The sequence below is a fragment of the Tauraco erythrolophus genome, chromosome 16 (genome assembly GCF_009769465.1).
Source record: "Tauraco erythrolophus isolate bTauEry1 chromosome 16, bTauEry1.pri, whole genome shotgun sequence".
NCBI lineage: Eukaryota > Metazoa > Chordata > Aves > Musophagiformes > Musophagidae > Tauraco > Tauraco erythrolophus.
Window position 1 is genome coordinate 3,420,303 of NC_141480.1, and position 26,954 is coordinate 3,447,256.

Sequence of the window (26,954 nt, forward strand, 5' to 3'; positions counted from 1 at the left end):
GGGCCTCCCGGTACCGCCCCGCCCCGCCCGGGCACGCCCGTAGCCACGCCCCCCCGTAGCCACGCCCCTCAGCGGGGCGTCAGGCTCCGCCCACTACCGCAGAGCGTCGCTCCCGGAAGTGCCACGTGTACGCAGTGCGCCTGCGCGCGCCGCCGGTAGTTCCGGCGCGAGGCCGTCCCTCCTCTCCTCCCCCGAGCTGGGCCGGGCGCCGCCAGACGGGCGGCACCGCCGAGCCGAGCCGAGCCCGCCGCCATGGCCCAGCCCGCCAGGCCCCCCGCCGGCTACCCCGGCCAGAACGGCGCTGGCCAGCAGCCCTACAGCAACGGTGAGCGCGGCGCTGCGCCGCCCCGGGGGCGGCAGAGGGCCGCGGGGCCTGGCCGCGGGGAGGGGACCCGGTGGGGAGCGGGGGCGGCTGCCGCCCTGCGGTGTTTCCTTCGGCTCCGGCCGCCCCGGTAGCACGGGGGGCAGCGGGGCGGGCCTTGGGCCGCAGCGCGGTGGAGGGGTCTGGTGCCCGCGGGCAGAGCGGCGGGCCCGGCGGGGAGGAGGTGTTCCGGGTGGCGGGAGCGGGGCGGCCGTGAGCGCTCCCGGTGCGTTTAGCCGCTCGGCTCGCAGAGTTCTGGCCCGTAGGAGCGGGTGGGGTCCGCTCTGCGGCGGCCCCGGGGACAGGTGTCCGTCCGGTTCCAGCGGCGCCCTCACCGCATCCCGGGCGCTCGGCGTCCTGCGGGGAAGGGCGCCGGAGTTATGGGGCGGGGGGGGTAAAGTGGGTGCCTGTGACCGATTCCTATTGTCACCCCCCGCGGGAGCGTCACCCGGTCTGTGCGAGGACGCGGGGGCAGGCGGGAGCGGTGGCTGCGGCCGGTCCCGGTCCCGCATGGGGGCGGCCGGGGGGCGGCCGGCTCCCCGTTTGGGAAGTAAAAGGTGCCGGGGCTCGCCGTGCGTGGGAACGGCGGTGGGAGCGTGTCCTGCGAAAGCGTTACCGAGAAAAACACAGAGCTGTTTACCAGGCAAAATAAATCTGCGTTCCATTCTTTTTTTCCACGAAAAAAAGTGTCTCCGAGCGAGTTTTGGCTCATAAATGGACAAAAGCGCCTTTCAGAAAGCCCGTGTCTGGGATAACCGGGTGAAACGTGCGGCGTGAGCGGCGCCGGGCGCTCGTTCAGCCCGTGTGCCCGGCGGTGACCCCCCCCCCGGCGGCCGGAGCCGCCGGCCCTTTGAACGGAGCTGTACATGTGGCACCGGGAGCGGGGGGCGGGCCGAGCGCGACCGGATCATTGTATCTTGTCATTCACGGAACGCTGATATCATCTTGTTCTGTGTGCCGCGATTTGAGAAAGTCCTGACAACTTCGCTTCCTTCGAAATGTATCTTTTTGTGAAACTGAGGGACTTACTCGCCAACCTTTTAAGCTGGGAAGACAGAAATACAAGGCGAGCCTTGTCTTCTTATCTGTTTTCTTTGCAAGCATGGAAATTTGTGCTGTTGGAAGTATTTCCTGATCTCGCATATACAGACAGCATCCTCTGTGCTCGCTTCCTAATGACACGCTTCTGTGTTTCGGTAGTGGCACTGCATCATGAGCAATTCAGTTAGAATGAGATCTTTTGATTTTTCTGCTTTATGCATGAGTAATTAAACGGTTTAACTTCTCTTCCCCCTCCTCTTTCACGGCGAGCCTATCACTTTGTCTCAAAGTCATCTGCAAAATGACATTTTACGAACAACTGTCTAGTTGCTGATAGGGTCAAGGAAGTGGGAAGTGTGTGAGTACAGTCTGAAGAGAGAGCTTACGGTCTAAGCAGAGAATGTGCAAAGACAACGTTAGCTAATGGAGTAATCGAGCGGGATGATTTACAGACTGGCATCGCTTTGTTTGCTGATTTCCCTGTAGTCAGATTAAGCACATAATGGAGGTTCTGGGGAGGCAGTTGGAGGAGGAATTGCAGGCTCATCCGGCTATCAGGTGTATAAAAAATAAAGAACTGAAATGTAGAGTTATGCAAATACAAGGTAATAAAATGAAACAGTTGTTATGGTATGTTAGAGATAAGGTTTGGGTTGCTGGCCTTTTGAATAAATTAGATTATTCAAGCATGGGCTGTTCTTAGCATTGCTTAAAATACATTTTGAGAAAGTGCTGTGATCCTTGACCTTTACAGTGGAAACAAAGCTCTTTAAAACAGTCTGGAGGGTACTGAGAATACTATTCTGGTACTTATAGTAGTCTGTGAGGAAAGCAAGCTGTCAACAGAAGGAGAAATTGTTACATAGCTGTCAGCTCTTCCTCTCGACTTGTTGCTTGCTTTGCTGTTTGCAGGTAACTCCCCGAGCTCGCATGTCCACAAAGGCAGTAAATTGTCACAGCAACACCATGTGCTGACCAGGAAATTGTTTAGCACAGAGCATGGAGTTGCTTAGCAACAAAATTCCTCTACTTCATTTGTGTTTTTCTTTTAATAGGACCAATATTCTGTATTCATTTAACTGCAGGTTACTGGTTTGGTTTCCAGTTAATAGATCCGAAGTGCAAACAAGAAGGAGAAATGATTCTTTTAGAACTGTTTTGCTCTCCTCATGTGATATCTTAGTGTGACAATTTGAGGTCAAGGCATGCTTTAGAAGCTCTTGAGTTTGGAAACCAGTGGGTCAAAGTTAGCTGAAGTGGGCAGTGGGGTGGTGGCTGATCCTACAGCAGTTCAGTTGGGATGCAGCTTTTCAGGGTGTTCATCCTTGCATCCCCTGGAGGTTGGAGAGGTTGTGGCTGGTGAAAAGTGATGTGCTAAATAACTGGCTTGGAGTAGGTGACAGTGAAATTCTGTATGACAGAAAATACGACTTGAATCCTAGCTTCCCGTGCTAATATTTTGACCTCTCATTTTATAAAACTGTCAGCCAGCCTTCATATATATTTAGGTGACATTCCTGATCTCGTAGAAATGTTAAATGACCTTGTGTTTCTGTAGAGGTGTCTACTGTTGAGTTAGGTGGCCTTTCTTGTCTTACTAACTCGCCTCTGTGGTCTCGGAGTGTTGGTTGTTTTGCTGCTGTGCAAATTTTCTAGCTCTTCAGTCCACTTTGAATCCCGCGTTGGTTCTTGGCTGCACAGAACAGCACAGAAAACCAGCAGCAGCGTGTAGGGAAAGCTGGAGAGTCTGTGTGCCCTCTGACAGGCTTTGGTAAAGAGGTCAGGTCCAGACGGGCGCCTGGCAGCAGCAGACCAGCACGTTCTGAGCAGTGTTTGTGGACCACGAAGCCCTTTGGAAAGGGTTTGTGCCCCTCAGTGCTGTTGGTTAGTTTTGTTGGCAGCTTTACGCACGCTCGTCTTGAAAACATGAACTGCACGTAGGCTATCAAAAGTTCTTGTGCTTCTGACGTTAAAAATAAAAATTTAGAACCTTGTACTGTGGTGAATGCATTTTTTTAAAAAAAGCAAAGTTCCATAGCAAATATCAAGTTGATCGGTTTTGGCTTTCACCTCACTTCCATTGCTTTATCCTCAAACTTATCTCTCAAGCAGGGAAAGCAGTGGATGAGAGCACAGTCCAAGTACTCTGATCCTTGCCTGGTTTAGAAAGTCTTGCTTGAAGGTGAACAATCAAATTAGGAAATGAATTTTGTGTTTGTTCTGTATTTTTTGTACGGCTCATAGTAATGTTATATCAGTGCTGATGGACTCCGGAGGCTTGGCATCACATAAGAATCCTTCATCGTTCTTAGTTACCAAGTTTGATTTACAGTGGATTTTGTAAATCGATTGTTGAAAGCCCATGTGATACTCTGCAGGGTAATTTTCAACGGCGAGTCATAATTGGTAGCGTTTTCGTGTTTGCAAGCTTTTTGTTCAGACACCATTGATTTCAGAGAATTATGGCAGATTTACGAGCAGCGTTGTAAGGACAGTGGGCAATAACTGGATTTCCTAACCGAAGGATAAGGAGCATATTGAGATTAATGAGTGGAGAATAATACAGGACATACGTTTTATGCACAAATAACGGAGGCAGTGAGGACGAGGTCCCTGGCACTGTAGTACTGCCTTGGCTATGTGGTTAGTATGGATCTGTGCAACACTCAGGGAAGCAACAGCTGTCTGGGAACCATAGCTCACGGCTTTCTAGGGAATGAGGAGCTGAATGACCAGCATTTGTCCTAACTCAGTATTTCAATGTATTCTGTGTTTAGCTTAATTTATGGTCAGAAAGACCCCAGTTCAAAGTTATTTTAACTTGGAAACATGAACTTCGTCACCTTCTGAAATTTAACTAGAATGTTTCAATAGGAAACCCACCGTCTTTGTTCAATGCAATTCTGGGATTTCATTCTGATGGCAGCTGTTTCCAGTACTTGTATGGTAAATATTACATCCACTCTCCAAGCTCATCTCTCTGGCATGATTTTGCAAATTGAAGTGTTGAATCCCACAGGGGCTTCTGGTCTGGAAAATTAAGTGCTTTTGTTTATCTAGGTTCAAAAATATTGTCCAAACCTTAGCTAATTCTGGAAACCTGAAAAATAGTACAGGGTTGCAAAGTAAAGAATCTTAACTCCAAACCATGAAGAGTATCTTTTCTGCTTTCAGATGTTTAACTGTGTATACGGAATGTCTCCAGTATTCCAACTGTGTTTGGGCAGGGGGGAACCACAATACAACTGGCTTAAATAAACAATGCACCATTGGAAAGTGTTTTAGTGATGTTTGAGGAGTTGTGGCTGGCTGTGGTGTGCATTATCTAGTGCATTCTGCTCAGAAGGATTTCACTTGAAGATTTATAGTCTCCCTTCAGAATGTCCATTTTGTGGCAACAGTATGAACAACCTGTAGTAGCTGCTTTCTTGGTGGAGCTCTTATCGCTCTGGAAATCTCATGATATTCCGTCTCTTTGTGTTCCCATGTAAAGCAGAAATCTGATGATGCTCTTGCCAGCGTTGTTTGGAGAGTTATTAACTGTTTTTCAACTTTTTCTCCTTCAAATGAGTGAAACCTAGTTCAGCTATACCAACCAACAAATACATAAAAACCACCATTAACCTATCAAGTTTTATTTTCCTGATTGGTGAATCATTTTATGATAAAATTACCCTTCGTTCCATCTTCGTGACCAGTTGGTCGCTCACATGAGCGGTATGTGTATGAATAGTTCTCTTAAATTAACTGCAGAAACTTTCATAGATAAACTCTGTCACTTGAGGAGAAGCACGGTGTCGTGTGCTCAAACTGGCTGTTCGTGTCTTTGCCCTAAGCTAAAATTGAAGTTGGTGTCACTCATCAAGTGAAACCGAGTTACTACATAATGGATGCTTCCACTTTCAGTCTGCTCACTTGTACTGTTGCCAGCTGTGTAGGAGAGCGCTCCTCTCTGGTTGACTTTTGGGTGTTTCTGAGGATAGAAATAGTATCGTGTGTGAATATCAGTCCAGGAGGATGGATTGTGCTCAGACACTGGAATGCTTAGTGTTTGCAAGGCTACCGTAAAACGAAACAAAGTGTTGATAGCAAAATACTACCAAATCCATGTCCCCTGCAGGAGTACCTCTGTCATTTGCACCCATTTTTAAAAAACAAACAAACAAAAACAACACAACAAATGGCTTGGAGACTAATGAAATCCTAAGGAGAGAGATTCCCAAGAACATCTCTTATTTTCAGAAGCGCTACACGACACTGGCTTTCTAAAGGGTTTATTGTTTTTTTTTTTCTTCCAGGTCCTGTTCCAAATCAGCTGATGCATTCATCAGATGGCCAGGGATACAGCCCTTTGGTTCCAGGATTGTATTCGCATCAGATGCCGGCAAAGGTTCCTCCACATCAGTCTTCTGGACAGCATAACTACAGTGGCTCTCAGAATGTTCCTCAATTAAACAGTTACCAAGGACCTGGGCAGACTCTCAATAGACCACCAGTGGCACCTTTCTCCGGGTCACCGGTACAACAGACAGGTCCTGTTCCACAAGCGCTGCTGCCTGCATTGCAAAACTCAGCTGCTATATCATCTGCTGGTAGCTTTCCTCCTGGAGCTAGCCCACCAGTGCTTTCAAACTGGCAGTACAGCCAGACTCCTGTGAGCCAGCCAGTTGGGTCTCAAACAAGCCATTTGGCTCATGGCATGGGGATGGGGTCAGCTCAGCCACCGTTGTCGTTATCAGGAAATACAAATCCTCCAGGAAGTTACCAATATGCTGCTTCTCCGGGAGGTCCTCCGCTTCACAACAGCTATATGAAGCCAGGTAACGATAACTCTAATATTTTGCCAATGCCTGTTTCTCAGCGTCTTTTTTTAAAAAAAAGAATCTAGGATTGACTCTGCAGCAGCATTTTGCTTGTGGAATGAGGTTGTCAAAACAGATAGTGGAGAAACCACACATCACAGATACTGGGGTGGTTTCTTTGGATCAGAGATAGAAGTTCTGTGCACAGGTCAGGTGTTTCAGTTGGCCGAAGCAGGTATCTCCTGAGCGGTGGCTCGTTGTTTTGGGAAGCTGTTTGTGGGTGATGTTATTTCTGTGACCTTCACTGTTCCTTGGGGTGGCTGTTGGAGCACTGGCATGCTTCAGGCAAGCAAGGACTTTGGGAATTCACGGTTGGAAACTGTAGTCCTGTTTAGTGAGCGTGGACTTTGACAGTTTGAAACTTGTTAGCCTTTTCGTTAGTCCCTTGATCAGGGTAGTTGTCTGAACAGTCTCAGTCAGGTTGGTGCAAATAACTTGAAAACCAAAAAGCATTCTGTGCCATTGAAATAGCGGCCAGTTGGATGGAAAGCTTCCTTCAAACTTGTCATTTTCACTATCTAATAATAATTGTCAATCTTTAGGAAGTTCTCTGAAAGCACGAGATTCGAAGAATTACCGCTTCTGTTCCGGCACAGCGAAAAGCTATTCTAACACAAACATCAAAAAAGTGCTGTCTGTTGTTAGAGGTTTTTCTAACAATCTTTCTGAGCGTGCTGATAGTTACATACAGACATTTTAAATGTTGAAGCAACTATATTTTTCTTGTGAAATGCTTTTAGACTCATTAGAAATTTTTTCTTGATGCTAGTTGTTTGTTACGTGCCTGACTGATTTTGTTGTGATATTCACACTGTCTTAAGCTCACAGAATTTCTGAAACTATTTCTGGCAGTTTATTGGAATAAACAACTAGGACTTTGGAATTCATGAGGAAAATGATGAGAAATTTTGGGAAGTGGCATACGAAATAAAAGTGAGTGTCTGGAATAGGAGAATTCTTATATCCATTCAACAGTGAATTCTCCTGAGCCACTTCCCTGGTAGTTTTTTGTAGAACAATGATCACTTTTAAAATGAATTTAGCTCATTTTGCTGATCACACTCATTCTTAGAACAAAGGTCTACCAGCCTGCATGGCCAACTTTGGACAGCCTTTCAGATACAGTTCTGTGATAGTGTTGCCTGCATATAGCAAGTATTAATTAGCTTTGTAGTATCAAGCACTAAGGGAACAGACAGATATCTTCACTGGATGTGATTTTTAAAATTTTTCTTCCTTTTTTATTCTCTTTCCCTGCTCCCTTAAGTGTGACCATGCTGTGCAGGCTCATGAAGTTGCATATTTTGTGTGGTGGGGAATTCACCAGTGTCCTTTTGTGTATGACTTACAGGCTGCTGTACCATGTTGGGATGTGGTGATACGGGACAATTTGACCTTAACTTTTGAAAGGCTAACTTTTATATTAAAACACATGGGTGTCTCCTAGAGTTAAAAGGCAGTTATACTGGCCTCTGGAATAATAAGGAACAAAGAGATGAAGTGCTCTTAAGATTCGGTGTTATTCGAAGGGAAGAAAAGGAAATGGGTTTCTAAATGTCTTGGCTTGAGAAAGTCCTAGAATTTTAAAATGGAAGCGATTAAAAACTCTCCTGTGACTTTTAACATGGAGGGTTAAACATTTCAGAGCAAAACAACTCTCACTTGCACAGCAAGTTTATTCAAACTGCACGTTGCTAGTGCTTTCCCAAGTGATTTTTAGTAGCTGAAGGATCTGTACATTGCTGTTTTACATGAGATTATTGAAGTGGAAGATGAGCGTCCTGTAAGTTGGGCTCTTACTAGTTCATTATACTCTGTCTAATTATAAAGTCCCAACTTAATAATTGAAGTCGAGATGGAAAATTCTTACCAACAATAGCAACAAAAAGCTGAAAGAAATCATGGGTAATAGCTCCAGGAACCCGGTATGAGAAGAACATGACAGAAACAATCTGAAGTTGTGAAATCCCTTACACACATGCTGTTTATAATTTGAATAAGAGGAGTATTTCGAGTTTAATCTGTGTGTTTTTGTAACAAAACTTTTGTGACTTTTCAGCCGGGTTAAACTTCTAAAAATGAATCTCTTTACAGGATCTGCACCTGCACCAGTAACTCAGCCTTTAACTTCACTCCACCCTCCTGCAAGGCCACCTTTAGGACCTCCACCAGTTGGTGGTCCACTTTTAGTTAGGCCATCAACAATGATTGCAGGACCACCTAATACACAGTCTCTGCTAAATTCAGCTGCAAATAGAGAAGGTAAGAAATAATGTGCTCTCTGTTGAATGTGAACATTACAACTTGCTCTAATATGCAACATTGAAAGTCAAATACACTGTACTTGCAGAGACTAAAAAAGTAAAATTGATACTAATACTGCATACTTTTATCTGAAAGCAGCAGGTAAGGACCTGGAAGGAAGTAAAATATTTCTTGTTGACAGTTGTTAATAAAATAAAAATAATTAACGCTTCAAAACAGATTTGGCTATTTTGTCCATGTCTCCCATAGTTGCCATCTCTTTTTTTTTTTACTTTTAGTGCTCTAAAGTGATATTGAAATTCTGATTTCTCTGCGTCCCTGGTCTGCTGTGGAGGACATAATCTGTATATAACAACTTTCTGTATCATTTTTTTCTGCAGGGAGTGCTAAAATTCCTTACCTGTTTACATAGCTGTACCCTATTCTTCCCTTCTGTGTAAAACTGAAGCTAAATACACATCTTGGATTTGTTCATTTTCTGAAGGTAGTTAGTCAAGGCTGTTAAGTGTCAGCTGTTGAAGACACATACCTGACCTTCTCTGTCTCCTCTGGGCCCTGCACAAACACGCCATTGTTTAAGAACTCATCAGGGCTCAGTGTCACACAGACCTGCAGCTGTATTGCCCTGAGTGCTCATGTGTAGCTGGCAGTTTTATTTTCACATGTGTAGTTTGTTCTGTCAAAACTGTTGGTTCCTTGTGTGTTGTAGCTGTTTGAGTACAAGAATGACGTATTCAGATGTAGCTTAGTTTTGAACGTATGAAATGCATTAGGAACCGATTTCACTTTGAAAGTCTCTTCTTCATAATGAAGTGAAATGTTTCCATGGCCCTGGAGAGCCAGAAATGTTTAGTCTGTGAAGCTGGGTGACATCTCTTACTAGCAAGATTCAGTGTGTAATGTGAGTTCCTTTCAGTGGATCATCTTTGAAGATTTTAATAATAATACAAAGTAAATTGAGTACGTACCTCCTTCTCCTTAGCAGTAGATAATTGGTTTTATATATTTAGATGTAGTTAGCTTGCAAAGGTCCTTTGGGATCACTTCCTTAATTCCAAGGTTTTTCTTATCTCAACTGGAATTTTTATCTTGACTGATACGTGACCATATCAGAACTGTTGGTGTTTGGTGAACAGTACTGAACTATGTAAGCAAAGGGAATTGGGTGTTTCTGTGAATTATCAGTGAAAAAAAAGTGCTTCAGGGAACTCAGTACCTAAATTCCAATGTGCTTTGAAAACTGCAGCTAGCCCACAGACACTTCCTCTGATGAGGAGGAGGTGGCCCCTGACACTTGACTGGGTATCAGCTTGGAAGTTAGGGCCAATACCTAATCTAATCTTAAAAATCCAACCAGAAGTATAGGGACTTTTGTTTTCCTTGAAAAAAGATTGTGGAATTTTATGAATGTCCTTTGTTGAGGTCATGTCAGCAGGAGAAGTGTGTGTGTGAGAGGCTAAGATGTATATCTAATGCAGTTTCATCCTGGGACAGAAACAAAGTAGATCTGAACTATGCAAATCTTAATATTCATCCAGCAAGTAGGATTTCTTCACAGTTACCTCGCTACAACTTGTTAGTAACTTTGGAAAATTTTTACTGGGACTGTCTTTCTTAATAGGTGATGCTACATCTGCTGTCAGTGATGGATCTGTGGTCCAAAACAGCTATGATGCAATAGAAGGTGGTGGGCTCATGGGTAAGGCTTTGCAATTAAAAATATTTACTATTATGTAACATTTTTAAAGAGAGTGGGAAATAGAGAAGTTTAGGTATTTACATACAAACATATATCCTTGATTCAATGTCTGCCTTGAAACTGAAGGTGAAATTGGAAGCACTGACAATTAGCATGTCTTTGCTGGTAAGTATGGTAAAGCAGTTAAGAACATATTGCAAAATTGGCAGCAGTTGTCAGCCGTTTACACTTAAAAATTGAACAGCAGCAAAAAGCCCTCCTGCTGTGCTCATGCACTGAGCAAGTGTGGTTCTTCAGCAGCTAATTTTAACTATTTGTCTGCTCTGCCTCTAGCAACTTCACATCCTTCTCCTGCACCCTCGAATCTTAAGATGAATAGAAGTGTTGGGTATTCTTACCCTTCCTTACCTCCAGGCTACCAAAATGCTTCTCCACCTGGAGCACCAGGAATGCAAGCCTCTGCTTTGCAATATCCAGATGGATCAAAACATTTCCACCAGGTAAAGATGGTTTGGTTTGTATCTCAGTATTAGCCGTGGTGTGCATCTGTGGGGTGCTGCTTCTGGGGGTCACTATCTGGTGCACCATTTGTTCAAGATGATAGACGTAGACTGAAATTAATGCTTTTGCTGTCACCTTGGTACCAGTTTAGAAAAGCTGTGTGCCAGCTCTTTCTGAAGTGTTCTAGCCTCCAATCTGTTCAGAATGTTTCTCTTAAAACTTTCAGCTGCTTTTGGCATGTTTTTCTTCCCTCGGGTTGCTATTGTTAGCTGAAGTATTTGCTTTTTTCCTGAACTTTCAGAGCAAACTGACCAACACTTTTGCCAGCTGAGCCTCTGTATTTCAAGAGCTGTGTAGCAAATCTGTGCTGTTGTATCTCTTATGTTACATGTCTAAGTCTATGTAACAAGTAGTATTTATAAATATGTCATTGTAATTCAAAGGCAGTTAATACATAAACAAAACAAAAATCAAAAAATTGAAAGGGAAAAATGTTTGCTTTTTAAATGAACTGAGGGTTTCATCCAAATAATTGGTGTTAATTTCTCAAATTTTAGCCTGCCCTGGGCACTAATCATTTAACTGCATCTATGGGTGGCCTAAGCCTACAGCAAGAAGGATTAAGACCTGTGAATCTTCTTCAAGAAAGAAATATTCTTCCTACGACCCTCTTGAAGGCTCCTGTCCCAAACTTGCATGAGGACATCCAGAAGCTCAATTGTAACCCTGAGTAAGATTGTCCATTTGCTATAATTCATCAAAATAAGTAGAAGTATAAATTCCTACTTGTAAACATAACGCTTCACAAAATATTTCCTCAATTTTGTGAGTAGAAAACATTGAAAACAGGCTTCACCATGTTAAGATAAAGGTGGTAAGTTGTTTAAACTTTAAAGTGAGGAAAACTGTCTATGTAGAAAGCGTGAGGAAAAATATGTTGCTTGCAAGGCAGCTATAGATCGATACAATACAAAAACTTTAGAACATAGCTGGTAATGAGCATGACTGAGAAAACGTATGAGATAGGGGTTAACTCACCAAAAAGGTTGAGAATGAAGAAACACAAGCGACCTCTATATTGAAGCAATGATTTAAAACAGTGGAGTAAATGGAATGTCAGACAAGACACTGGCAGTTGGTTATTCAAGTAGTCTCTGCTACTGCAAGAGACTCCTGCTTTGCAAGTCTTTTTAAGATGGATAAAGGAGATAACAGCATTGTGGTGAAGTTGTTCGTACAAACACGCTGGGCTGGATTTGCAGAAGTACTGCACCCATCTGTGCTTTGGAAACCACTGAGTTCTGAAGTCTCTAGAAATGATTGTGGGGTAGTTGTGTAAAAAGACAACTTTTTAAACTTGACTGGTTCAGATCTGTACATAAGACCACCTCAAAATGGTATTCCAAAATAACACTCAGTATATAAAGATTTGGTGCAACTTTGAACACTGTTAGGCTCAACTTTGACTTGAGTGACTGAAATGACACTCAGCTCTGTGTAAAGAGTAAATAAAATAAGAATAAAATAAAAAAAGTACGTACTGTGGGTCAGGCTCAGACAAATCGAATGATTCGACAGCATTGGAGAAGATCCTTTATCTGGAAACAGAAATTCACCTTCACCAACTCTAGAAAAATATGAAGGATGCTCTGTACTATTGAAATCATCAATTTATTATCTGAAAGCCTCTGAAAATAACCCTTTGTCCTCCATGTAGGTTGTTCCGCTGTACCCTGACTAACATTCCTCAAACTCAGGCCTTATTGAATAAAGCCAAACTTCCTTTGGGGCTCCTGCTTCATCCTTTCAAAGACTTATCGGTATGACAAATTCAAAACTTTAAATGCTGAAATATCAACTATGCCGTTATAAAGTCCAGAGCTGGACAATGAATTGTAAAAGAAGGGAAGTATGTTGGCTAATCTTGGCCCAGAAAAATTACCTTGGTAACTGACATTTCCTTGTTCCATACAGATCACTGTAATTTTTCTGAATTTTTTCTCCCTACTGTTTTTAAACTTTCAAGCCTCACTTCTTAATCAAAAAAACCTCCCGGACCTCAAAAAACCAGGAGCTTAGAGGCAGCACAGCACTCAGGCTGTGACAGAAGGCAACACATCTAAATTCCAGTATTGCTTAGGTAGCTTTATCTTGTCACATAGCAGTTGTAGCTACTGATTTCCTATACCGAATCTAGTAATAATTCTAAACTTAATTAAGTATTAACAAAGTTAAAGAGGTTGGGATGTCCTCCGATAGCCAAGAGACTTTGTGAATTTAGCAGTGCCTCTTTTAAACATTGTTATTTTTCACAACTTAAGTAATTTTACAAAGATGTGATTTTTTTTTTTTTCTGATTTTTGATCTGTGTTGGGTGTAGGACTTGGTCTTAAACCATCAGTGTAAAACTCAAGATTTTAGAGGCTTGAAAAGGGAACGTTTGCAGTCAAATAGGTTAGGGCTCCGTTCCAACCAGTCGTCACATTAAGGAATTGTAGGGGTGCTGTGAGGATGCAGAAATTCCTCTTCCCTCAACATGTATGCTGTGACTAGCTAAGCAGCAAGCACAGTGTGGATAATGTTGTCGTGGATTAGTAGCTGTAGTGTGGTCATGCTCTAAAATGGGAAGCTTTTCTTTTCCAGCAATTGCCAGTGGTCACCTCAAGTACTATTGTGAGATGCCGTTCCTGCCGGACATACATTAACCCTTTCGTCAGCTTTCTAGACCAAAGGAGATGGAAATGCAATTTGTGCTATAGGGTGAACGATGGTAGGTTTTTAAATGTGCTTACTGTTTTATACTGTTAAGGTTAACCTTTCCCACCTTGGCCTTTGAGACTGTGATGCTGTTGGCCATATCAGTACTAGAGATCGTCATCAGTCACGCTGGGGCTGTGAGACATGAGAAATGTTTCCCGTGGGCAAAGACAGTGTTGTCACTAATGAAGTACAGGAAGTCTGACGTGGTCTCCCCAGGTACCCTAGCAGGTGACAAAGTAGCTGCCCTACCTAGTTTAGTTCTCCAAGAAGTGTTGCCCAGGAGGCACAAAAGAGTTGATGTATTTGTTTTAAAATGCAGCACAGCTAATACTAATGTGAAGTAATAATATATAAACTTATCTGCATAGTTCCTGAAGAATTCATGTATAATCCTGTGACAAGAGTTTATGGAGAACCTCATAAAAGGCCTGAAGTCCAGAATGCTACTATTGAGTTTATGGCTCCATCTGAATACATGGTAAGGCTTTATTTACTTTCAGTTATTTTCTCCCTTTGTTTTATTTCCAGAGCAAAGTCAGAAAAAGCCTTGTTATAGAGGATGTTTTCCAGCTCAGTAGAGCAGTTGCTGCCTCAGGAGTGTGTCCAAGAACTCTTGAGAAGAACTTCAGATAGTTCTTCATATCTAAACATTTATGATGTCAAAGTTCTTCTGTATTTAGAATATGTAGGTATTTGTAGGTCTTTGGGAAGAAAATGTTAATTTCAGAATTACCCAGTAAGAGACAAATGCATTCAGAAGTTTTAGCCATTTTAGTAGAGTTTAAACTTGCAGTGGCATGAATAAACCAAATCTAATAAATGACATTTTGAAAATTAAAGGTAATCTTTTCTTTGCTCAGCTACGTCCACCTCAACCCCCCGTGTACCTCTTTGTGTTTGATGTCTCTCATAACGCAGTAGAGACAGGATACTTGAATACAGTCTGCCAGACCTTGTTAGACAATCTTGACTCGTAAGTACCTTTTCATTAGAATCTCCTCTTTTCATTCCTCTTATGAAACTTGATAGACATCAATGTGCCAGTACTTAATGTCTAGAAGAGAAGTTTCCTAGCGTTGGCTAGCAATGGCCAATGTTGTGTTAAAATGTAGTGTAAAGCTGTAGTCTTTTTTTTGAGGCTCATTTTTCAGTCTGGCTCTTTCCTACCTGTTTCACCAGTCCCTAAAAAGAATAAACATCATGTTTATCATGTCTTTTGAACTGTATTTTCTAAAAGCTGAAATTTAGATAAGTATTTGGTGAAAGGAATGCGTACATCTAATAAACTTTTCATAAAATTTGAACTTACGTATTTTGCAGCTTGTTTCTTCCTTTGCTTCCATTTCTTATTACACTCAAAAATTTCTTGGGTGTCTGTTAGGTGACTCTACTATGAGCTCCTTTTTTTTTTTTTCTTTCCCCTCCTCCCCCTCCAAAATGACTTAGTCAAGCTGTTGCAGTGTAGCTGTTAAGCCAACTACTTGGTAACAACCTTGGACAGGTGCAGTGAATGTTTAAAAAAAAAAAAAAAGCCTGCAGAAATGAAATTTCATCTTCCTGAACACCATATGTCTCATTTTTAGGCTTCCTGGGAACACTAGAACAAAAATAGGCTTCATAACATTTGACAGCACAATCCATTTCTACAGTCTTCAGGAAGGTCTCTCTCAGCCTCAGATGCTTATAGTTTCAGATATCGAAGGTATGCAGACACAGCCTCTCTGATGAGTATCTGTGCATGACTGCTGGTTTTGACAGCCTTTTGAAAGAATCTGGTGGGAGCTTCTAGATCAGATCATCAGTCTCTAGTAATGGCTTTGGAAGTAGCATATGTCTGTGCTTATTTATAAAGCCTGGGATGTCTGAGCGATACTGTGGATGTTTGACTTAAAACACAAAGACAGCCTTCCTAACTTGTAGTTTGATTTGTACAATTATGTAGCTTTCTCTTATTATCCCAAATATTCATGCTTGGTAAATTGCTCTAGATTCTGTGGTGACTGATGCTTAGTGCTTGTTCTTCTGCCTTTGGTTTGAAGTCATCTTTCACTGTATGTTATGGGGTAAGGCAGAATGAACACGAGAAAGTCTTTGCTGCGTGCTTTTACTTACTAGTCTTGAGTGTCCTTCAACTCTGTTGATTGCTACTCTCACATGCCTATGAGAAGAAAAGAAATCTGCATAATTATGCTTGAATGGATTTACACACTGATGCTGTATTATTTTTTCAATAGGTATAATGCTTGGCAAATACAGTTGACGAAAGCTTGATGTGTTTAATAAAAACCATAACTTAAATACTTTTTTTTCTTCCAGATGTATTTATACCAATGCCAGAAAACTTACTTGTAAATTTAAATGAAAATAAAGAGGTAAGAACTGCCTTAAATAACTAGTGGCATTCGTATGGTTTGAGATATACTTGATAATTTCTGGATTACTTAATGCTCTTTAACACTTGCAATTTAAATGCCAAGTTCAAGGTAGAAAAAAGATCTTTTAATTTATCAATGTGACTAAGCATTTGCCAACCTGAAACAAGACAATACTTGACTTTTTTGCTAGGGCTTTTTATTAAATTTTATTGATTTTTGAAGTGTTAGTACATGTTTATGTATGTTCAGCAATCAGCTCTATAAAGAAGAAAACTCCTAAGACTCCTAGTCTTCAATATTTTTATTTTTTCAATTGTAGCTAATTCAAGATCTGTTGAAGACCTTGCCACAGATGTTTACCAAGTCCCTGGAAACTCAGAGTGCTCTGGGACCTGCATTACAGGCTGCCTTTAAACTGATGTCCCCCACTGGAGGTAGAATCTCTGTCTTCCAGACACAGCTTCCGTCTGTGGGAATGGGAGCGCTGAAGTCACGAGAAGAGCCAAACCAAAGAGCAACCGCAAAGGTTAGAAAAGCAAAAAGGTTGAGAGAACTGTCTGTCTTGTTCTGTGCATGTATGTGTTTCTGGAGTTACCTGGTCTGGGTTAATTTCGTGGCTCTCTTGTTGAGCCAACCTTCCTTTGGTAAAGTAATAGAAAGAACAAAAAAAAGCACTATAAACACAGACAAATTATTTATTATTTTTTTTAAGATGTCACTATGACCAGTGATGGAGAATCAATTATTAGTGTCCTTGAAAACAGGCAAGAAATGTGTTTAATCTGTGTGAATTTCCTTTGTGTTTTGTAATCCTCCATTGTATTAACAGGACATACATCTGACACCATCGACTGATTTTTACAAGAAGTTAGCCTTGGACTGCTCAGGGCAACAGGTTGCAGTGGATTTATTTCTTCTTAGTGGACAATATTCTGACTTGGCTTCTCTAGGTAGGTCATATTAAGCTGTTGTGGGGCGTGTAACTCTTGTACTTTTGGCAAATACATAGAATCTACATGAATATTTAGTCTATGAACCTGATGAGAATGAATCTAGTGTGTCAAGATGCAAGTTGATCTTTGAGCAATGACAGTGAATGGAATGTAATCTTTCAGTCTTTCCTGATTGAACCTAATTGTTTTCATATCCTCCCTTAGTGAGTCAGGGTTCTTGTGATCCCAGTATAAACAGCTGAAATACTTTCCTCCTTTTATGCCTTTTAACCATCAGCATAGACATCTTTAGAGTAGGCTTCATTTGAATTTTTTTCTCCATTTAGCCAAACTTTCAAGTGACAAAGTACCTGTAATTTCAGGCCAATGAAAAATTATTTCACACCTGAAACTACACACATATTGAACAGACAGTTGTGTTACGTCTGTGTCTCTGTACATAGATCTGTAACTGTGTAACAAAGCTGTTTGCAAGTGTGAACAGTTTAATAATTAAAGGGAATATTGCATTGAACTCATATATTTAAAGAGCATGGCAGCAACTGCCTGCACTCTGCCAATGTATGTTGGTTTTGTTTCAGGCTGTATATCAAGGTATTCTGCAGGTAGTGTCTATTACTACCAGTCTTACCATCATAAGCACAATCCTGTCCAGGTGGAGAAATTGCAAAAGGAACTGAAACGATATTTAACTAGAAAGATTGGATTTGAGGCTGTCATGAGGATAAGATGCACCAAAGGTTTGAACACGGTTTTTGGGGTTTTTGGGGCTGTGGAGGTGAAGTCAGCGTTTGCTGTCATTTGGGAATGTTTTAATTGGCATTTTGGCTGTTATGTAAGCTTAAATGGTTAAAAGACAAAGATTAGAGAAGTAAAATGCAGTACAAGGAATCAGACCATTTTTTAAAGGTTGTATTTGCAGTGTATTTATTTACTAGCATCCAAGTTCCATTTTACAATGGTTAAAACTGGAAATTTTGTTTGACTGCTATTTCAATAAGGGACTGTTTTTATAGTCTAGAGACTTACTACTATTCTGCATTGATTTGACCTCCAAATTCCTGCTTTGTGCTAGGCTTTTTGGGTTCTATGGGTTAGTTGTCTGTTTGGGATATTTACCTTTCCTGAAGATAGTTTATTTCATTGAGAAGGATTTTAACGTTCTCATACAGAGCCATCCAACAGTGATGGCAGATGTGTAAATGGTGTCTGTGCTTCATGACTACAAAAATAAAACTGATTCGATACGATGCTTATCTTGTAGGTCTCTCCATCCATACTTTCCACGGGAACTTCTTCGTGCGATCCACAGACTTGTTGTCGTTACCCAACGTAAACCCAGATGCAGGATACGCTGTGCAAATGTCAGTAGAAGAGAGTCTTACTGACATGCAAGTTGTTTCCTTTCAGTCAGCTCTCCTGTACACGTCCAGCAAAGGTGAGTTGTGCAGGTGGTGGTGGTGGCTGCAGCAAGGGTACAGCATTCAGGTGAGTCTTCCTGTGGCCATTTCTAAGCTGCAATTTAGTTGCAGTAGCTTACATAAACTGTTTTATCTAGTATCAAGATCAGAGCTGTGATGTGTTACTGCATGTCCTTGATGTTACTGCTTCTTCCAGACCAAGAAGTTTCTTGGGAAATTTAGTTCTGGTCTGATAATAGGTAAACTTAATGCAGAAACTGAGAACTGACTGTTTTTAAAAGCTGCTGGAAATGACATGATTCACCACTTGTATGACAAATTAGGTTAAAGCTTATTTTTTTTGCTATTGAGTAAACAGTGGCATTTCTTTTATTGTTTCATAAAACAAGAGTTATGTTTGGAGACTAGAGTTTTCTTTTCCTACAGGTGAAAGACGAATTCGTGTCCACACTATGTGTTTACCTGTTGTATCAACACTGAGTGATGTCTACCTAGGAGCAGACGTACAAGCCATCACTGGGCTGTTAGCCAACATGGGTAAGCATGATGAGAGCTAGTTTGGATATGTATGGATGATATCCCTAAAGCTCTGAGCAGTAATCCTCTTGGAAGTAACATTGTAGGAAAAGATTCTCTTTTTCTAACAGTGCTTTCTTAATTGCAAACTTAAGAGGGTTTTTTTTTAATGTTTGGCTTAGGTAAACTATCAGTATAGTTGTATGTAGTCACTTGAACTTAGTCTTAGACTGGTGCATCATCATGGGACCCTGGCTTTTTTCCTGAATCACTTGCCTTGAGTTCCTTCCGCTATAATGTCGTAAAAGCTTGTTAAGATGCATGGAAGCATGTGTTAAAATGAGAAAAGTTAACAGATGTGATTCCATCCCTGCCAAGGGAGGAAAAGCCTCTTGTTTGACCTTTGTCCTCTCTTTCTAGCTGTGGACCGATCAGTTTCTGCTACCTTGAGTGACGCTCGGGATGCCTTGGTCAACGCAGTGATAGATTCTTTATCTGCTTACCGTTCCTCGGTCCTCAGCGTTCAGCAGCCTGGGCTCGTGGCCCCGTGCTCACTGCGACTCTTTCCACTTTATGTGCTGGCGCTCCTAAAACAGGTAAGAGCCAACAGCAAGCCATGCAAGAGGACGATTGTCTGTGTGGCATGTCAACCTGAAGTAAAAGGACATCTCTTTGACGTACAAAATAGCGTCTACCTTCTCTTCCAGTATTTTTGTAGGACTCAAAACTGAAGTTACTTGATTTAGATTGTATAATAAAACCAGCATTCCTCCAATTTGCCATTAGAGTACTGAGATTTTTAGATATTGAGACCATGAGATACTGAGTATTTTACAGATGTGAGAATGGTCCTTCTTCCACAGATAAAGATCTCTCAAGAGATCCCTGCACCACAGACTTGGATTATTTGAAAAGTCAATACAGAACAAAGCCTATTTAATTGTTTCTCAGGCCTGGGTAGATAACATACGATTTTACACATGATGAATGTCTGTTTTTATCTTGGAGTCTGCTATGTTATGAGAAACGGAGGGATTTGCACAATTTTGTGGAGCAAATGTATCAGAGTAATGAATGGGCCTTCTGCTCTTACCTGCAGAGGAGAGTAATAGGGGATAGTTTAAAGAATATCACTCTGGAGAATAATCTAGTTGAGAAGCAGGAGTTTAGAAGTGTGTATAAAAACAAAAGTATGAATATTTTAAGCAAGGGAATAGGAAAATATTAAAGACACTGACTAGTCTAGAGAATGTGGCAGGGTACTGGTAGAGTGTTTTTTCAGGAATCTAGTTTTTGTGCATTTCTGGAAATGCAGATCCACACAGCAGTTCAGTGTGGATTAAAAGAGGGCTAGCTGGCTGGCAGAGGTATCTGGCTGGCTGTTCTTGCAAAAGGCTTAAAGTATTTCACAATATTTATTAATGTTTTTTTTACTGGATTTCCCTGAACTGATACTAGAAGTCATTTTAAGTGTTGGACAAGCTGGCTTTCTGTTCTAGAGAGAATTTTCTGATTGATAGCTCCTGATAAGGAATTAACCAGCATGTTGCTACGAGCATGTTCACACTGACACTTGAGCTGCTTCCTGTAGAAAAGTGTACAAGCGTTTGACCCAGTCAAGGGGGAGAAGCAAGTCTGTTTCAGCTATAGCTAGTTTTTTTGTCCCAGCAAGCCAGGACTGTATCTTTATTGTAAATCCAGAATTACCTACGATTCTGTACATTGAAGCCAATTGTAAACTACTAAAATATTTATTCTTTTAAATTCCATCAAGTATCATTTTTGAGGTGTATGTTAGAAGAAATATATTTGCATGTGAAACGCTGAAGAGAACTATGGAGAAGTGAAATAGCAGTGGTAATACCTAGGCTCAACTGTAAGACTTTCAAGTAAGTTAGAAATAAACAATAGATGTGTGCTAAATTCAGCTTGTCTCGCTTTAATTGTCGAATTAAATGGCTGATTGTTTGCAGAAGGCATTTCAAACTGGGACGAACGCGCGTTTAGATGAACGCATCTTTACCATGTGTCAAGTGAAAAACCAGCCCCTTGTTTACCTCATGCTCATGACACATCCCAGTCTGTACAGAGTTGATAATCTCACAGACGAGGTGAGCATTTGCATTACTACACGGTCTGTTTGATCTCAAAACTTTGCATGATGTGAAAATAAATTTGCGTTAAAAAATCTCACGAGTTTCCACGTTAAAGCTGCGTAGCTAAAATTTACCATTTCGTGGTTTTCCACTTGTATTTGTGCATTTGTTATTTGGGACTGGATTAATGAATTCTGGAAGAAAGCTGTGCTCTGGTTATGGATGGATGGGGAAGGGTTTTTCTACCTTACTTCACCTTTTGCCTTGTGTCATTATCTTGCACTATAAATCACATCCACATAAAGACAGTGTAACATATGCTTTAACTTTTTGTCCCTCTGTAGCTTCCTTTTCTTTAAAATGTCAAAGTCGTTCTGTGAAGAGTAAGAGAATGCTTATGTAAGAGCCTGAATGGTTTTAGAAATCACATCTTCTGTACATAACTAATCTGATATTCCAGTTCTAGAACTAATTAAGTAGATGAAATACTTTCTAAATAAAATATTACAAGATTTATTAGTAAATTACGCACTCGAAGTGTGACTTGAACTGAGAAAAAGGGTCCAGCTTCAGTGTTCAGTGTAATACGTCCTGTTTTTATTTAACCTCCTGTTCTTGTGCCTGTTTCAGTGAATCAAGATGTGAACCACTGTTTTTCTTTTTGCCTTTTCCTTTAGGGGGCTCTTAACATAAATGATAGAACTATACCTCAGCCACCTGTTCTCCAGCTGTCAGTGGAGAAGTTGAGTAGGGATGGTGCTTACCTGATGGATGCTGGCTCTGTAAGTTGTGTGGTGGTGGTGATTTTCAAAAGTATCCAAATTTATTTGCCATGTTCTTTCTGAGAACTCAAAACGTGTTGGGACTGTTGAGGGGCGGTTTTGCGTTGGATTAATGCTGTTATTGCTGGGTGTCTTCCAGGTAATGTTTCTGTGGATTGGGAAGAACTGTGGGCAGAGCTTTATCAGCCAAGTCCTTGGAGTTCCAAATTATGGCTCAATACCACAGAATATGGTACGTGCTTGCTTTGCTCTACACCAGCTGTGCAGTGCCACCAGAATATTATTTTCATGAGAACTAAAATACCACTAATCAAGTAATTGGCACTGGCGTTGTTATTCACTATAAATTCAGATTGAGCGAAAGAAATTACTTCTATTATCACTCTTGGAGTTTCTCCAGGCTAAAACGTTATAGAACTTGCCATGAAAGCACAGTAAGAAGAGGCTGCTGCTGCTGAAGTTTCTCAGAACTGTGGGAGCAGACTGAGAACACTTGTGAGCAGTGAGCCCAGTGAGTTAGTGGGAAATCTTTGGTTTCTGCAATGGAACAGGGGTCAGTCACAGCTCAGTCATTACCCTTGTGATAGCAAACTGCTGATGCCAGGGTAGTGCACTTGACTGTCTCAAGCCTGTTCAAAGGAGACTAGACAAAAACTATTCATCACAAGACATACCTGTCTGGGTTTCCTTATGCCTGGTTAGGACAGACTTGGGCTATTTTAAGTGTTCCTTCTGCTGTTTTTCTGAAAACATCATGCATGTATTAACAATACCATTTGCCTCTTAGACGCATCTCCCCGAACTTGAAACGGCAGAATCCATCAGAACAATAGCTTTCATTTCTTGGCTGAGAGAACAGAGACCTTTCTTTCCTATACTATATATAATAAAGTAAGTGGTTTTTAACAGTCCTTGTGCTTCTTTAGGGACCTCTTCACAGTACACGTTCAGATATCATATATTGAACTTGCCTAATGGCAGTTTTGACAATGGTGCATGCTGTGCCTAACAGAATTGGCAATGGATGTGACTTGTAATGAGTGTTCTCCACGTAGAATTTCCACAGACTGAAAAAGACTAAATATCACAGAACAATCTTTAGTTAATGTCAGGTAAAGGAGAGCACTTGTTGGGATTGATCACAAGGGCTATTTGAGATCCTCTTTTCATATGTCCTTAAGCTCTTGAAATATCTTGCCCCTTGACCTGTAACTTTTTGAATGCATTGTACTGTAGATCTTGGCAAATGTTTGTTTCACTCAAACACTTATATTTTCCTTTTTAAGGGATGACAGTCCATTGAAATCAAGTTTTCTGCAAAATATGATTGAAGACAGAACAGAATCAGCCTTATCATACTATGAATTCCTCCTTCATATACAGCAGCAAGTGAATAAATGAAACACTAGCATTCAGCTCACTTCTTGAAGGAAAGATTTTGCAGTAAAGAACGATCACGATTGTAATATCTTCATTAAATCTGTGGCCTGAGGCAGTTGATGAGAAGTTCTCACTGTGATTTCAACGAACTAAAGCAAATAAAGGACCACGCCTGAGAATCAAATGTGCAACTACATAATATTGTACCTTAAAAAAAAAAAATCCGACTATTGGAACTGGTTGAGCACCTTTAATTTGCTGCAAATCATGTTTTTACTGTAAGTAGTTGCAGCATGAAGTACATTTACAAAGGCAATACTGAAAAGGTGAAATACATTTTGTAAAATAAAGAGTTCTTTGTTGTTCAAAATGTATATTTCTGTAACTCTTTGCTTTTTTTTTTGCTGCTAGATATAAAACCTCACAATACTGATCATGATTTGCAGGGGAATTCTTTCTAAGTGCATCCAGTGATTACAGGCAGAGCATCTCAGTGTTCAACTTCAACTTAAAGTAGCAATGAAACAACTGTTCATTGTGAAACGAACAAATACTTTATGAAGTGTAGAATCCAGTGCTTAGATTGGATTGTGGCTAATTAGGACTACAGGTAAGCTTAACCCGGACAAGATGGCTGAATTTGTTAAAGCTTTTAATAAGTCAGTATTCTAATTAAAAAAACAGTGGGGAGGAGGGAGCTCTATATGAAAGACATTTTAAAAAGTCAGCGGCTGAATCGGCAGCAAAAGTAGACTTAGGTTTTAGGCAAGCTTTGTTTTTCTTCAGTAAAAGGAATAATTTAATTTCAGTTTGTGAATGCTGTGGGAGGGAAAGGGCAAGGAAGGTTATCTCAGTTTTTTTGGTTTGTTTAGTAGACTTTTGGCTCTTGTTTACATTAACTGAATGTTAGGCCCCTAAAATCTAGTGTGTTTCTGAAGCCGGTCTGTATGACAGCACTTCAAACCTCGTGTTTCAAGACAACATTGAATATTCTGACATTTGGAAAAGAAATTATTTTTCCAAAGACAAAAATATTATATTGCATTTGAAGATTTGTTTATGGTTTGAGACACGCTTGAAGTTTTCAAAAGCTTCTTTTTTTTTACTGCAGCTGTGTAATGAGCCTAGGTCCAAAGCCAGTGTGCACCAAACAAAAGCTTTAAATATACTCTCAGATCCCTGCCAGAGCTACAGATGGAAGTTGGCATTGGACTCGAAGTGAAAATTTAGATGCAGAAATATTTAAATCATTTTATGAAAGTATACTGGTAATTGTTCTGGTTTGGAGATAAAGCCATCATTGATAGCTACCGATGCAAAGAGTCTTTAAGTTACTGTATCCCTGTGCCCATGGAAGTGTTTCACATGGAAGAAATTTTGGGTTGCTCTTGTGTTTAATAATGGTAAACTTAAAAGGTCTTGCAAAATCTGCTTCCTGGGGCAAGTAACTTGAACAGGTAAAACAACTTACAAGTGGTCAAACATGTACTGTGAGTAGCTACTTAACTTACATTTTGTGATATAGATGTCGAAGGACATCATGGGATAATCATTTGCTCCCATTCCAGGCTGTAGCTGCATGGAGTGTCAGGAGTTGCCTTACTTCTGGGGAGGAGTTTCTTTGGGGAAATTATTCTTGTCGCTTGAGCACAAGACGATAAATTTCAGAACAATGTCTAAAATAACATGAAAAGGCCATTATAGAACCAATTTAAGCTTCCCTGTCTGCTGTCTCCGTTGCAAACAGGAGTATATTTACTTGAATAGCTTTTCAGAGAATTGCACAGTTTCTATTCATAGTGAAGAGGTTTTTTAAGTTTTGACAGTCTGATTTTTTTTTTTCCTGGGGGAAAGGGGTCTCTTCATTTAAATCATAAGTGGAAGCTATGCACTTGCATAGATTATGACTTAAAACGTGTGTTTTGGGTATATTATCACTCAGATGTTGAAAATCATCCTTGCATCTAACAGCCCACCCAAAGTCTGTTTCTTACTATGACTGTATTTTGCTACTATATCCCTTATTTTTTTTTTAAAACATAAATGTTGGAAATGGCTTCATTGCTTTATGTACACCAGACTAATGGCTAAAGATGTCAGTCTTTGTGGCAATTAACAACTTTGAAATAGAGTCCCCAAGTTTTACAGAGCAAAATATTATAAACAAGAATGAGCTGAAACCTCTTGGGAGTTCTCTTCACTTTGGATGAAATTTTATATTGGACTTTGTCAGTTTATTCCCTCGCAGTGGGAAAGGCTGCTGGTTCACCTTGTATTCCTGTAAGGGCAGTGTATGTCAGATGAACACACAAACTGTCTATGATGTGTCATTTTTACCTACAATTGAAAAACGAGGACACTGAGGATGAACTCCAAAGATAGGCAAGAGTGGCTCTGGCACTTAGATCTCAGCACAACTACTCTACCACTGCATATGTACTCTATTTTTCTAGTTGAAGACTTTTTTTTTTAAACTATTTCTGTATTTGACACATTAGTGTTCAGCCAACATTGTTACCATCCATTTTACTTTGCTTTCATTATCGTTTTTAATTTAATATATTTGAGTCCAAATAGACTGTGTTGCAATAACTAGATTGATTCACTTTTATTTAGAATTAATTTCTTAACAGAATTTAATCAAAGATGCAGAATGGCTGTTAAATAAGGGACCATTAAATGTGATTTTAAGGTTCTGTTTACTATTATGGATGTAATCCTTATAGTAAATTTAATTTTGTAAAGTAGTGTATGATATTGTAATATTAAGTCTTTGTTTTCTGAACTCAAACATTTGATCTTCAGTATGAAGTTATAAATCTTCCCCCTTCTGAATTTGAGACAGGATTTACTTGTCCTCCTTTTTACAGTTTGTAATTTTCACTGTTTTATTCCTGTAAAAAGTCATTTGTAACACATGCAAATGCTTATTTTATCTGTGCTAATTTATCAGATTTGGCTACTCAATAAAATTAATTGAAAGAACTCATGCAAGTCCATCAGTCCTTTCTTAAACAAACATAGAATAATGCACTCGGTCAATAGAGATAAATACCATGTACCAACAAGTGATAAGTTGTACTTTTTGCTAAAACATAATATTTAGGTGATACAAACTGAGAGGGAACTTTCACAAAACTCATTCCAACTGACTCAAACTTGCCTTGTCACTGGCATTTTTTGTCCCTCCCGAGCATCTCTGTCAGTCAGCATTGTTATTCCATCCTACCTTGGGGTGGGTTCTCCCAGTAAGCCCGCAGTGGTGCCGCACCCCAGTGCCTGGTACCCTGCCCCGGAGCTGGAAGCTGCTCTCAAGAGCCAGCTAACACTGATGGCTGGAAATTTTGCCTTCAGCAGTGTTCCCAAGATGGTGATCAATTTTATTGTAGGTAATCCCATATCTTCATTTAGCATCCTATTCTTTCAACATCTTTTGTAAAAGTCATTCCATCTTATGCTTGCTGATTTTTTTTTTTATTATTTTTTTTTTTATAAGCTGTCATCACTGCTGCTTCTGGTCCATCATATAGAAGTTAATGCATGGGCTTGGTACTTTGACCTCTGTTTTCAAGTTTTTTAACACAAATTCTGTCATTCTCTTAAGTCACTTAGTATCGTAGAATTATTATTAATTGGACTTGTCAGCACAAAGTTTTTCCTCAATACACGTAACAATCTCAGTGCCACTGCTGCTGGATCTCACCGCTCCGGCCGTGGCTCTGCGTGGCACAGGCACCCATCCCAGCACTGCTCTGTGGAAATCCAACTCCCGGATCTTGAAGCCAAGTCCTGCTTCTCACTGAAGTGCCCGTGGCGCAGTCCGAGCTAAGGAGCGCGCGTTGTGCCGTGTCAGGGATGTGGAAGGTAATTCCTGACGGACAGCATCCACGTCACTGTCGTCATTCTGTTTGACTTCCAGGTGCTTTTGCCGTGTGGATGCTC

At 40.7% G+C, this 26,954-nt stretch overlaps 1 protein-coding gene across 3 annotated transcripts; it reads left to right on the forward strand.

The window, feature by feature from the left end:
- The first annotated feature begins 252 nt into the window (after window positions 1-252).
- SEC24A (SEC24 homolog A, COPII component) lies at window positions 253-25,157 on the forward strand. Of its 3 annotated transcripts, XR_015222610.1 has the most exons (24): window positions 253-325; window positions 5,701-6,222; window positions 8,359-8,526; window positions 10,151-10,228; window positions 10,562-10,728; window positions 11,287-11,459; window positions 12,447-12,549; window positions 13,373-13,499; window positions 13,858-13,967; window positions 14,350-14,462; window positions 15,073-15,191; window positions 15,806-15,861; window positions 16,184-16,390; window positions 16,694-16,814; window positions 17,399-17,557; window positions 18,082-18,255; window positions 18,665-18,775; window positions 19,175-19,350; window positions 20,728-20,865; window positions 21,528-21,632; window positions 21,772-21,864; window positions 22,420-22,523; window positions 22,919-23,290; window positions 23,424-25,157. XR_015222610.1 is itself a non-coding variant. In XM_086621751.1 (23 exons), exons 1-23 carry the CDS (start codon window positions 253-255, stop codon window positions 23,031-23,033), a joined length of 3,312 nt encoding a protein of 1,103 aa, XP_086477877.1. In that variant the 3' UTR covers window positions 23,034-25,157. The 3 variants fall into 3 exon arrangements, 2 of the variants coding, with proteins under 2 accessions (XP_086477877.1, XP_009983885.2); XM_086621751.1 differs by having other exon boundaries at window positions 22,919-25,157; XM_009985583.2 differs by lacking the exon at window positions 253-325 and adding an exon at window positions 1,905-2,007 and having other exon boundaries at window positions 22,919-25,157.
- Window positions 25,158-26,954: the final 1,797 nt, after the last annotated feature.

Excerpts from the sequence above, each read along its gene's own strand:
- SEC24A (XM_009985583.2), top strand. The coding sequence starts at position 1,905 with ATGGAGGTTCTGGGGAGGCAGTTGGAGGAGGAATTGCAGGCTCATCCG. Across the intron at positions 18,256-18,664 it reads CCTGTACACGTCCAGCAAAG|GTGAAAGACGAATTCGTGTC; the intron begins GTGAGTTGTGCA and ends CTTTTCCTACAG. Across the intron at positions 20,866-21,527 it reads TTGATAATCTCACAGACGAG|GGGGCTCTTAACATAAATGA; the intron begins GTGAGCATTTGC and ends CTTTTCCTTTAG.